Source organism: Piliocolobus tephrosceles, chromosome 9, assembly GCF_002776525.5.
Source record: "Piliocolobus tephrosceles isolate RC106 chromosome 9, ASM277652v3, whole genome shotgun sequence".
Classification (NCBI taxonomy): domain Eukaryota; kingdom Metazoa; phylum Chordata; class Mammalia; order Primates; family Cercopithecidae; genus Piliocolobus; species Piliocolobus tephrosceles.
In genome coordinates, this window is record NC_045442.1 from 19,136,539 (window position 1) to 19,150,506 (window position 13,968).

Consider the following 13,968-nt stretch of genomic DNA (forward strand, 5'->3'; position numbering starts at 1 on the left):
CCACCACCATCATCATCATCACCATCACCACCCCACCACCACTCACCGTCATCATCATCACCACCACCATCATCATCATCACCATCACCACCCCACCACCACTCACCATCATCATCATCACCGTCACCACCCCACCACCACTCACCATCATCATCATCATCACCACCCCACCACCCCTCACCATCATCACCATCACCACCCCACCACCACTTACCGTCATCATCATCACCACCACCATCATCATCACCATCACCACCCCACCACCACTCACCATCGTCATCATCACCACCCCACCACCACTCACCATCATCATCATTGTCACCATCACCACCACCATCATCACCGTCATCATCATCTCTACTTTACAACAGAGGTTCCAAGAGCTTGTGATCTGCCCAAGATCCCATTTCCAGTACAGGCTGGGGTAAACACTCAAGTTCAGGTGTCATGGCTCCGAAAGAAATGAACTTTCTTTCCTCTTGGTCTTGATTTTATTACACAGCAACAAAAAAATATATTCTTGTTATAAAGGGTTGAGATGATATAGCTGCAAAGGAGAATGTGAGGGTCCCTTCCTTTACTTCTTCCGGGCTCCCACCTCTTGCTCCAAAGGTAACCATAGCAAACTAGTTGGGGTACGTTCTCCCTGTCTTCTCTCCAAGAAGGGCACACATGTAAGATCAATATACATACACATGTGTGTCCTCATTGATGTAAATAATCGTAAGAGTGTCTGCCTTACAGGATTGATGAGGGGGTTGAAGAAAATTATGTTTTTAAAGCACTTAACATGGTGCCAGGCAATATACTGGGCTCCTAATAGTGCTCTCATCTACTGTGTGGGGTAAGTTCTATTATTTCTACCCATTTTATTGATGTGGAAGCTGAAGATTAGAGAGATTGTCACATGCACAGGATCACACAATACTGAAACTGGATTTGAATCCAATTAGCTTGTGTGGTTATTTTATAGGTATTATTTTTCCACTTGATTTTTTTTCTCTTAGTAATATTAGCTTGAACCATTTCCATGTGTGTACATGTGAGTTTACATCAGTCTTGTAATGGCTACATGTGAATCAATATTCTAAGTACTTCTTTATTGGGGTTGTTGTTGTTTGGTTTGGTTTGTTTTTGAGATGGGATCTTGCTCTGTTGCCCAGGCTGGAGGGCAAGTGGCATGATCTTGGCTCACTGCAGCCTCAGCCTCCTGGGCTCAAGCAGTCCTCTCACCTCAGCCTCCAAGTAGCTGTGACTGCAGGTGTAAGCCACCATGCCTGGCTAATTTTGTTCTTTTTTTGTAGAGACAAGGTCTCACTTGTTTTGCTCAGGATGATTTTGAACTCTTGGGCTCAAGTGAGCCTCCTGCCTAGCCCTCCCAAAGTGCTGAGGTTAGAAGCATGAGCCACCACGCTCAGCCTGGAATTGATTTTTGTATAGGTTGTGACTTAGGAATCTATATTTTATCTTTCTCTAAGTGGAGAACCAGTTGTCCTCTCTATTTATTGAGTAATCCATTATTTCAGCTCATGTGAACTATTATCTTTATCATAAACTGAATTCCCTTGTACGTATAGCTATGCAGCTGATCCCTCTCTTCTGTACTGTTGATTATTTTCTACACCCACACCCATACTAAAGTACTGTAATTATTTTAGACTTAGAAAAAAATTTTGTAACAGGAAGGGAAAATCCTTCCTTATTGCTGTTCTCTTTCACAAAAAAATGTATTTTTTGTGTGTGCATTTATTCTGTCATGTAAACTTATAGAAGCAGCCTGTCAAGGTCTGTAGAGAAAATTCCTGTGGGTGTTTAGACTGGGTGTTGCATTAATAGGTTCATTTTTGATAAATCAGCATCTTTACAATATTTAGTTTCTCCATCTAGAAATATCATATATTTCTATTTAGGTCTATTATGTTCATCAGTTAAGTTCCATAATTTGCTTTATGTAGATCTTACATTGGAGGGTTTATTAGTTGTTATTACAAATGGGATCCCATTTTCCCATTACATTTACTTAATTTTTATTGCTAGTGAATAGGAAATAATGGTTTTTATATGTTAATTTTTTATTTAGCCATATGACTCAATTTTTGTATTCGGGATCTTTATACTTCTTTTTCTTGACATCACGTTGGCCAGGAGGAAAACAATGTAGAATGATATTGAAAAGTGTACATCTTTGTCTTGTTTGTCTTTTTCCTGTCTTTCATGAGAATGCCATGAAGGTTTCACCACTAAATATGATAAATACACTTGATCAGCTTGAAGACATTTCTTTCTATTTATAGCTTACTGAGAGGTATGCTTTTCACTGCAGATGACACCATGCTCTTGTCAACAGGCCTTTATTTTTTCACTTAACATTTTCCTCAAGAGTCCAGAGATTGCCCAGACTAACTTGGACCTCCCAGCACTGGCATCCTAGCTGAGCGAACCTGGTTTAGAACTGAGCACTTAGGACTGAGTAATGTCTTCTTTCTTCCTCCTTTCTGCTCACATTTGACCTCAGATGTCCTACAGGCAGGAGCTACTTTGTGTTGATATTTCCTGCCTTCTCTCACCACTCTCCCAGGCCTACCCTTCCTCCTGCAGAAAAGTAAAACATTTTACAAATAAATAAAAAGTAGCATGTGGCCGGGTGCGGTGGCTCACACCTGTAATCCCAGCACTTTGAGAGGCCGAGGCGGGTGGATCACAAGGTCAGGAGATCGAGACCATCCTGGCTAACACGGTGAAACCCCATCTCTACTAAAAATACAAAAAATTAGCTGGGCGTGGTGCTAGGTGCCTGTAGTCCCAGCTACTCGGGAGGCTGAGGCAGGAGAATCCCGTGAACCCGGGAGGCGGAGCTTGCAGTGAGCCGAGATTGCACCACTGCACTCCAGCCTGAGCGACAGAGTGAGACTCCGTCTCAATCAATCAATCAATCAATCAATCAATCAATCAATGTAGCATGTGGACAAGGGCAAGAGCACCACTTCTGGAATTTTCTTGCAGGCACCACTGAAAAGATTTTTATTCCTAACTTCTAATTTGAATAACTTCAATTTTTTTTTCCCACCTGATTATCTTAAATGGCTCCCCACCACCTCACGCACTGGTTGCTAAGCGGATCTTGTAGTTTTTACAGGAAGGTATGAGAAAGGAATTACCACCTGACATCTGATTTCCTGTTGTAGTTTCATGCAGGTTCTGATGCAGGATGCAGCCATTTTTAACTCTTTCTTGGCCACTGCCTTGTACATGGTTAATGCAGAAGAAATGTTTTGATGGTGAATTGATGGAAACGATTTAATCAGAGTCCATCTGAGAGCTCTTAGGTGGTGATGATTTTTTGCTAGGCTGTGAATGAAAGGATTTGTTCTTGCCAGGCGTGTATGTGGAGTATGACTCTAATGTGATTTGGCACCTGTCTAGAAAATTGTCCCTGTATCCAGTGACACTTTGCTTCGGGGAAGTCAATACCTGCTGTGATGGCATCTGTCATATTTAGGAATGTGAAATGCACATGAATAATGCACAACCACCTTAGTAAAATGCCTTCTCCAGAAAACTCTTCATGTAAGCCACTGGCAAAAGACGGTTGCAAGCTGCATAGAAGAGACCTTGGGCCCCCTTTGAGATAAAAGCAGTGGATTATGTATTTTACTATAGCCTTCCTCACCTTGATGTCATTGGGGTAGATTTTATTATTTTCAGATTGTTTAGCCAAGAAAGCAAGAACCTGCTAAATATAAGTGTCATTTATTTTTGGTTGGTTTGTTAGAAACAGCATTAGCTCCCAACAAGGTGGGGTTTTGGGGAGATGGAGTGACTCATCTCAGGCATATGGTGTGTTACTGGCAGCCATCCAGGTCAAGAGGGACACATAGAAGCCAGAAACGCTGAGAGGCAAGGCAGCCCCTCCAGGCAGCCACGGGTAGCTGGCCTTTGAGCCCCTCCCAGTTTCAATGAAGTTGGCTTTAGCTTCCGGGGCTGTTGGTGTAGGAAGTTTGGTCAATTAGACAATTATTTTTCCTTTTTCAGCATCTTTTCTTTTCTTCTAAATCCTCAAGTCCAGAAAAGATTCTGGAATCCATGACAAGGAGTAGACTCAACATTCCCTACCTTTTCTCTTGCAGGCAGGTGACAAACATTACCACCCCAGCTGTGCACGATGCAGCAGATGCAACCAGATGTTCACAGAAGGAGAGGAAATGTATCTTCAAGGTGAGGCGGACTCAAGAACACTAGAAGTTTTCCCTGCTGGGGGGAAAGGAAATCTTGCTATGTTTGTTTCATTGTTTTTAGAGAAGGAGGCATGTTATTAGCTGTGAGGCTACCCCAATCCAAGAAGATTATGGCCAAAAGTTACCTCATCAGTTAGTATTAATCAGCTAAGCAACTGACATGCTGGCAGTGAGCCCCTGAGGCTGTTCACGAATGAACTTGTGATGCTGCCTTAATCAAATGAATAGGACTCGACATTTGATGCCTCAGATGTGAGGGAAGAGTGAAAATTAGCAATACCTCCTCTCCAATTCTTCCCAGGAATATGCTTAGGAAACAAAAGATTACAAGAGAATTTCTAGAAATGTCTGAAATGTTACTCATTTGATGGCTACTTTTTTTCTTCTTTTACTCTCCTGTGAGAAGGGCTTTTTGAGGCCTCCCGGGCTGCTGTTCTTTGGGTTTTCATGAATAAAATCTCATATTTGATGAATTATGTCACAGACTTGTTTCATCCCATTAAGATGATTAACTCTTATATTGAGAGAGAGGGACAGAGAGAGAATGGGAGATAACAAGAGAGAACCCACTCTCTGAAAGAGAAATTTCTGGTATCAAAGAGGTACTTTTTACCAGGGAGCCATTGGAATCCCAGCACTTTGGGAAGCTGAGTTGGGAAGACTGCTTGAACCAAGGAGTTCAAGACCATCCTGGGCAACACAGGGAATCCTCAACTCTCTCTATATATATGACCATATATATATACATATATATAAAATAGACCATATATATGTGATCATAGTTTTTATGAAACTGATTTTATATAATATATATATATATACACACACACACACTACACATACATGATCAGTTTTTATGTTCTCTGAAATTCTGGAACTTCTCAGAGAGGCTTTAAGAGAGGATTCGCTTTTAGTCAAACAGCACCATCTGTGCAAGCATTTTACTATTTTTAGCTGGAAAAGAGTTATTAATCAAACAAGGGTTTATCAGTAAAATTAGCAAAACCCATAAGAACTGTTGCTCATTCCGTTGTGGTAATTACTGAGTCTCAACTACCTGTGCATGTCATTTCTTGATTTCTCTTTGCAGATAGTACGATGTGTACTTGTAATGAGTGGTTGGCTTTTCTCTCTCAGTTTTGTTTTTAAGCAACTTAGAAAAATCTACAGAAAGGATTCTTGAGTATTAAAGCAAAGCCTGGCTACTCTCCCCTTTAAAAAGGCTAGCTACGTGAGAAATTGACAACCCAGACTTCTTTTTGGCTTTAGAGTGATCACTCTGAAAAACTGTGATTAAAAACATCACAGAATTTTGAAAGGCCTTATGAAGGCAAGTGACAAGCACCCGCATCTGTGGCCTCATGCGGGATTTATATGACACATTTTCCACAGACAACAGGCCTTACATCTGCAGTGGCAATAGGCAGGTGTCACTCTGCATTTCTCCGCACAAAGCAGATTTATTCTTTATTTGGTCTGTGGGCTTAGATTTTAGCCTATCAATTCTGGCACTCAAAAACAAGGACACAGGAGTGCCAGTCAACACTGTCTCTGCTGGAAACAGAGACTCAGAGGCTCCGGGTGCAGCTCTGCAATTCAGAGTGGTTCTGGAGACTGGAGAGAGAAGGTTTCAAGCTGTGCACGAATACAATACATTCGGGCTACGAATAAATGGCTATCTGTTAAGGCTGCATTTGGAATTCTAGGGATTGCTCTAAACCTTCTGGAGTTGTGCTTCAGAAGCCTTTGCGTGCCCTCTTGGCACATCTTTGAAGAAAGAGCAGTTTCATCTTCTTCAGCATCTGATGTTCTGTCCGAGTCACATTCCTTGTGTGCCTGACCTCTGGAGAACAATAGTGCCATTGTGCGCAGACCCAGTGTCCTGGCCAGTGACTCCTGCTCAGCAGAACCTTCACAGCAAATGCTTCTCCTGAGCCTGCACCTGACCCCTGGGCCCTCCACATTCAGAGGATTTCCTGTGCTTTGTAGTCAGCCTTTGAGCCAGAGTTAGTGCTGAAGAGACCTATACATCTGTCTGCTTTTTGTTTGATTTTTTTTGTTTGTTTATTTTGGCCCTGGGTTAAGAAGATGGAAAAAATGATTGTTAAATAAGGATTAAAGTATTATGCTGATATAAAATGTATTTTTTCTTGCCATTAATTTAATATTAGTTTAGCTCAGTGGTGTGAAATAACTCATGAGTTATTTTAATTTGGTGACTTTTCAAGTATGCACAGATTGTTGCTTAAAAGAGATAAAGATTTTGGCCGGGGGCGGTGGCTCACGCCTGTGATCTCAATATTTTGGGAGGCCGAGGTGGGTGGATCACTTGAGGTCAGGAGTTCCAAAGAGCCTGGCCAACATGGCGAAAACCCGTCTTTACTAAAAGTATAAAAATCAGCTGGGCATGGTGGTGCACACCTGTAATCCCAGCTACTTGGGAGGCTGAGGCAGGGGAATCGCTTGAACCTGGGAGGCGGAGGTTGCAGTGAGCTGAGATTGTGCCACTTACACTCCAGCCTGGGAGACAAAGCGAGACTATCTCAAAAGAAAAAAAAAAAAAATAAGGTAAAGATTTAAATCATGAAATTTGGAAACTCTGATATTCATACTGTGAATTTTATTTATGTAATTTTTGCTTTCAACATAGTAACTTTATTTTCCTAAGTCTTCTTAAGTGCTCATTTAAGTTCTGTCCATCCCTACACTTGAATGTGTCCTTACGTGAACATATCAACCTTACCCATAATCATATAGATGACATATTTTGTATGTATCTAGTCATATAAAATCATATGAGGAGGCATTGGATTCTTACAAGATAAGAGCTTCTATTGGAGATAAGTGTGTTGTTTAATTCTGTGATGCTGGTACCATGCGTTAAATTGCTTCATAATACAAGAAAGTGAGACTGTTGACTCAGCAACAGAAAATAACACCTAAATAGTTCCTTTACTACTTTAAAAGTGGAGACTTTTTAGAAAATTACTTAAAAGGTTCAAGGCCAAAGGAAATTTTTGGATTTATAATTTAACTTTCACCCTTTCTGCTAGTTGGTTTAATTTCTCATTTCTATGTAGGTGACTATGTATAATTGAATCAATGAAAAATTCAGTAAGTTTTGCTTCTGGATGTAGACTATCTGGTTGACTTTATTCCCCTCAACTAAACTGGTTGGTTGTTTTGATGTTAGATAAACAATGCCTACTATTTGTTAAATTAAATGCAACTTGTAGTAAGCACTCAGGCATTCCTTTTAAAGGATGATATAAGGTTTAACAATAACAAGACACGATTAAGAACTAAATATCTCTTGCATCAAAAGACTCATGCCCAGTTAGTGGTCTCTGTGGTCTAGAATTATGACCTTTATCAAACAAGCTTGGGCTAGATCAGGAAAACTTGCTTAGACTTTGGACATGTCTGATTTTTGTGTTATGATTTACTTGGACGTAAACCAATAACACCTTCCTATGATGGGGAAAGAGGGATAGGAGCCATTCTCAGAAGTGCTGTCTAAGAGGACTTTGTATCTTTCCATTTTCCTGGCTCTTAGCAGTGCATTCTGTCTTCTCAGGTTCCACCGTTTGGCATCCCGACTGTAAGCAATCTACGAAGACCGAGGAAAAACTGCGGGTAAGAACACAATTAAAACATGACACCAGCTGCATTTGTAGGCCATACGCTCATAGTCACTAAATATTGGGGTTAGAGTTTAGGTGAAATTACGTTTTACTGACTTTTTCCCTTATAGCAAACTAAGTTCAAAGGCCATTTGGCTAGGGAGAGGGCTCCCCTCTTACCTTAAATGTACTGTGGTTTTTGTTCCAAATGCTTGTGTTAGACAAAGTAAGCCTTGGCCTCACTAGTCAGCTTCTTAGAAAAGCATTCAAGGGAAAAGTCAAATCATGCAGATGGTAAAACAATGACTCATCAGGTTCCAGGTGCAGCATCTGCTGACCTCACCAGACTGTTTTGGTGCTTAGTCTATAATGCACTACTCTGACCCCAGCTCTATATTAGTACATTCTACTGGTCTCTCATTTTACTGAATCCAAATTCACCAGAATAGACTCTAAAAGCTGATGGCTTGTCAGATAAAACCTATGGGGAAAATAATAACGAACCAAGATAGGTAAATTAATCAATTCTCAGAACACCTCCAGATGACAATATTTTATGTTTCAGAAGCAAAGCACTGTACACAGTTGTAAAACCATGATCATAATCTCTATCCTGTTCAGATGCCCCATTTTTCACGTGGGCTAGGAAGTATTTTTCAGTGCAATAATCAGACTGAATGAATCCCAGTGCCTTGGGTAACCTAACTTAGTGGTACCCATAGAAAAACTGGAGTTTGACTGCACCCTGTTTACTGTCTCAGGGAAAAGAATGGCCTGGATTTATTTTGGAGGCCAGCCTCTGGTGCGTAGTATAATCTCTTCTCAATCTGCCATTAGCAGGCATCAGAAGCTATGTATGTAATCCCCAGCGGCAGCACGGTCAGTGTATTGATGGGGTCTAGTCACTGATGTGTGACTTGTGAAGGGGTGACTTGGCTTTGGAGCAGTGATTATCAGCGAGACCCACTCGCTCTGCCTTTTTTCAGATCCCTTTGCCTGCTGCCTTGGGAATTACAGCTCTTATTTTCCTAGTGTGTTTGCTTTATTCTCTGAATGAACCACACGTATGCACCGGAGATATTTTTCCTCTGTTTTTTGTTTTTTCTTTTCCTCCTCAATTCACATCCATCAATCAGATGGATATATTTTACCATTTGGATATTTTAGGAACTTGTCCCTTTGCTGTGACCCTGAACAAACGCAGTGCTTTTAGAATGCAAAATTATCGTGAACATACTTCAGTTGAGAGGGGAGGGGGAGAAACACTTTTTCTCTGAATAACTGAATAAAGGTAAGAACAGCTGAAGAGGAATTTGCCCACCAAACTTAGGGTGGTTTCGCTCTCTGTTTTTGACACACAGACCCCTGAAGTCCATCAGCCGGATAGTCACACACAGGCATAGTCATCTGGTTGTGGGCTCTACACTCTGGGATTTTTGAGAAACTATGGATGCTTTGGAAATGAGTTACCTTTAATAAAATATGAGAACACAAATGATCATCCTTATTGTGACTTTTATCATAAGAATGTAAAGTTCACAGCATAGCTTGAGGATGCTGCCCAGAAACCACCCAAGTAGCTATAGTAGTTTGTACTCTCTCTCTAATGTTGCTTTTGGGTTTTTTAGTAATCATTTTAACTTCATCTCTGATGAAGTCTTTTGGGAGATGAAGAGAGGAATGCTAATGAGGCCAGACTGAGTGGAATGTGGGCCTTTTCTGTATCAGGATTGCTTGAGCTTGCAGATCATGTGACTAAAATGATTTTTAAAAAACAACAATACTCTGATTACATCTTGATGGAAAACTCTCTGCATAAGCTTATGAAAACAACTAGTGAAATACTTCCACCCATTCTGGCCAAGAGGAGCTCTTGTTTTCTTCCTTTAGTAAACCTTCCAATAAATTCTAAAGCTCTTCTCCTAAACCCAGCATTCACTATTTAGGAGGTCAGGAGAGTGCTCTGGGTCACTGTCTTTGGAAAGCCCAGAAGTGAGGAAGAGGCTCCCATGTGCCCAGAGCCGGGCTTCACACTGATGTTGGTGGGGGTTAAAGGGAATAGGTTTTGAACAGAGAAATGCATCTTGTGCTCTCTTAAGGGTGTGTCTACACATCACAAATCTTGAGCCAGGATTTCCAGGCCTTTCACTTTTCACATTAGTGCAGTTTCCACAGTGAAATGAAAATGTTTTAAGAATCTTTCGGCAACCCCACTAAGTAATCCACATTTTTGATATTTAAGAACTCATGGGGCATTTGTAACAACAGATTCTCAAGAATGCCTCTCAGTTGGCTTCACTGGCTTCTTACCCTTTATATATTATAAGAATGTCTAAGCCAAAATAAATGGAGAGGAATTGAAAGGGGTTGGAGCTTAGATAAATATACTGTAACTTGAAGACCAGTTAATATGCTTTTAAACATGGGCCCAAAAATTGACCCCAAAAATCCACTTGTACATCAATGAAAGGATCCCACTTTATGTTTACTATCAAGTTAGTTTTCACTAAGGTGTTTTTTTTTTTTTTAATAATACTTCTGATTTTAGGCTATTTCTGTGTTCATTCTTCCCTTTTCTCATGTTTCATGGCAGCTGCCAAACATTCGGCGTTCTTCATCCGATTTCTTTTATCCCAAAAGTCTGATTCGACGCACAGGACGGTCTCCGTCTCTGCAGGTTGGCGCTGTGTCTAGGCTGGGGCTCAAAGCCACTGTCCTGGGCCCAGGCTTCTGTTGCTTTTCCCCCGGACTGCTTTTCTCACATAACTTCTTCAGCTCCTGCAGAAAGCAGATGCTTTTCTCACACCACGAGTGCCTCTCACACTGACTCTGGCCGTTGTCTTCTTGGATGGATGTTTTCATTCAGAGCAGCAGCTAAAGCTTTGTGTCTGTAAAGCAAGCACATCAGAAGCTGCCTTTTGGTCCTGTGTTGCCACGTTTGTTCACTGCACAAGTATCTGCTGAGCACCCAGGTGTAGAACTGGGCTGAATGTAGCAGATCGAGGCTCATAGGTGAGGAAAGACAGATACATAATTATAAGGGTGGTACAGAAACCCATCACAGGCTACGGATCACAAAGGCCACGCTCCTTGGAATGTCAGATGAGGAAAAGGCCTCCAGGGTCGCTTCCTGGGAGAAGTGGTCTTGGAGTTGATTTTTAGAGGCTGGCTGAGATTTGACCATGAGGGGATGAGGAGAAAGTGGCAGACCTGATGAGGAGATGTGAAGTGTGCAGCTGAGAAAGGCAGTGCTTGGGTAGGGAGTGGTTTCACTCAAGAAAGGAAGAGTGAGGCTGAGTGCAGTGGCTCACGCCTGTAATCCCAGCACTTTGAGAGGCGGAGGCAGGTGGATCACTTGAGATCGAGAGTTCAAGACCACCCTGGCCAACATGGTGAAACCCCGTCTGCACTAAAAATAGAAAAATTAGCTGGGCATTGTTGTGGACGCCTGTAATCCTAGCTACTCAGGAGACTGAGACAGGAGAGTTGTTTGAACCCTGGAGACAGAGATTGCAGTGAGCCAAGGTTGCACCACTGCACTCCAGCCTGGGCAACAGAGCAAGACTCTGTCTCAAGAAAAAAAAAAAACAAAAAAACAAAAAAACAAAGGAACAGTGAAGTGGGAAAGGAAGAAACTGAGAAACAGGCACCTACTCTATGGAGGCTGGGGGATTTATGTACAATCTCATTTGCTCTCCCTAAGAATTCCTGCAAGGTAGCTCATCTTATTCCCATTTTACAGATGGGGAGACTGAGACCCATCATAGTTAGGTAACTTCTCCAGAATTACTCTACTGGTAAGTGGAAGAGCCAGGATTGGAAAACGTGTTTCCGTGAGCCCATCACTCATATTCATTCTGCTATAGTGTAAGGGGACAGTGAGAGAAAAACCTGAAGGAAGCAGAAGAAGGAGAACATTAAATACTGGCTAAGGCTATTGTCAGGGGGCCACTGATGGAGTGTAAGGAAGAGAGCAGTGCCACCTGCCCAGGGCATCCTGCAGGAGAAGGGAGAGGACTCAGCCAGCCCAGCAGAGGAACAGCCAGGCTGGAGATTATGCTGCATGCACAGACCTGACCTTTAGGGGTTTCTGAGAATCAGTGGAAACCTTGGCCTGTTAAACTAGAAGGGACTTTCTACAATCTCATCTTGGCTCAGATGAAACCTGTTCTCTAGCTCTGCTAACAATTCAGGGTTGCACCTAGAAGGGACTTTCTACAATCTCATCTTGGCTCAGATGAAACCTGTTTTCTAGCTCTGCTAACAATTCAGGGTTGCACTGCAGCACTTTGGCCGGGCTGTGTGCCTGTATGTTCTGTGCCTGTCAGAACTGCACTAAGGATAAGAAGAGTTTGAGTTTCTATTTTTGTTAAGCCTTCACCTTCTTTCATTGCACGATGGAAAAGACAAGTGTAGAAGCTTAGAGTAGAAGAGAATCTTTTAGAGGTCAACCCCCTGAGTTTCCTCATTGATAGAATGAAGTCAGATGGGCTGGGCATGGTGGTTTATGCCTATAATCCCAGCACATTGAGAGGCCAATGTGGGCAGATCGCTAGAGCGCAGGAGTTTGAGACCAGCCTGGGCAACATGGCAAAACCCCTATGTACCCCTCCAAAAATACAAAAATTAGCCAGGCATGGTGGTGCATGCCTGTATTCTTAGCCACTCAGAAGGCTTAGATGGGAAGATCACCTGAGCCTGGGGAGGTTGAGGCTGCAGTGAACCAAGATCATGCTGCTGCGCTCCAGCCTGGGAGACAGAGTGAGACTCTGTCTCAAAAAAAAAAAAAAAAACGGACAGATACAGCAGCATGTCTGAGACCGCACAGGCTGTCATAAACAGCCAGCCAACTGCATACTGTGGTTCTTGACCCCAGGCCTTGGTGCCTTGCATTGTCCCATGATACTGGGTTCCTATGATATGATGTATTTTTCGTACAATCTTCATTCTGTGTTAAAGTTTCAGCTCCGGTGGCAGAGTTTCCACACACAGTGAAGCCAAAGTCGCATGAATCCAGAGGAACAGCCAAAGATTGTCCCCACTGCAAATGAGTGTTGCTCAGAGTTAGTGCTTCCACTTGGCAAGAAGCCACTTGTTCAATACCTTTTTTTATTATTATTATTTTTTCCAGTAGTATACTCTTAAATAGTATTACATTTTGTTAGCCTGTGGCTACAAGCAAGTAATACATTTTCATGACTTGAAGAAAAATGCCATCATCAAGTGTGAAATTTTTTAGTTTGCCCCAGGCCTTTAAGCTTGAGAGATTTGGAGCATCTTGAGAGAGAGAGAGAGGGAGTGAGAGAGATCCGTTTACAATAACTTCTCTCCTCCTGTCTTGTTGTTCAAACAGGACATCTGATTCCTATTATCCAGCTGTAACTATCAATGAAGTCAACTTTAGCTCCATCACAGAAAGTTGTAAACAGCTTGGGACCTGGCAGAGAAAATGGGCTTTGTGGCAAGATCTCCCTTCACCCGTTGGCAATTGAAGAACCTTTAAAATGCCAGAAAACTCCAAAGCAATGCAGTTCTCAAGTCACAGATATTTTATCTTTTAAGTACTTTGGCTACATAGCGGCTCATTTCCCACCACTTAAAACTGACTACCCTTAGGTATTAGATAAACTGTCTTCCTTGCAGGGACATTCAGCACTCTGTGCTTCAGAAATAAGTCCTGGTTTTGTTGTAGAGGAAAGTAAAATCTATAGCAGGAAAGTCATTTTGTTATCTAGATTGAGAATGAGCTCCATCTTTTCCTTTTGCCTGAATTACAGGTAAAAGAAAATGATGAAAATAGAATTACCTGAGAAAAAACATATTCTGGTTCCACTCACTTGGAAGTTTTCTATGAATAGCAAATTTTGTCTACAGGTAAACTCAGTACTGAGCATGTATAATTCATTATAGACAAAGCACATGATATTCCCAGGACCAAGTCTGTAATAATCTGGGGGGTGTCACTTGCTTTCATTCTAAAAGGGAGTTTTTCTCAGCTATGCCTTTGGAAGTTACAGCATGAATTGACTGACCTACAAAATGGGCATGACTTTTTTCTTTGAAACTAATATTTACCTATTATAACATATGCACTTGTCAATCTATGATAT

General features: G+C 41.8%; 1 protein-coding gene across 7 annotated transcripts in view; it reads left to right on the top strand.

The window, feature by feature from the left end:
* ABLIM1 (actin binding LIM protein 1) overlaps positions 1–13,968 on the top strand; it is a 257,200-nt gene that overhangs the window by 191,762 nt on the left and 51,470 nt on the right. For 6 of the 7 annotated variants that reach the window (XM_023206653.2, XM_023206657.3, XM_023206654.3 and 3 more), the window contains 2 exons: positions 4,128–4,215; positions 7,813–7,871. In XM_023206653.2, coding sequence (XP_023062421.1) covers positions 4,128–4,215; positions 7,813–7,871 — 147 coding nt within the window. Of the gene's footprint in view, positions 1–4,127; positions 4,216–7,812; positions 7,872–10,451; positions 10,536–13,968 lie in introns of all 7 variants that reach the window. The other variant, XM_023206652.2, reaches the window with a different exon arrangement.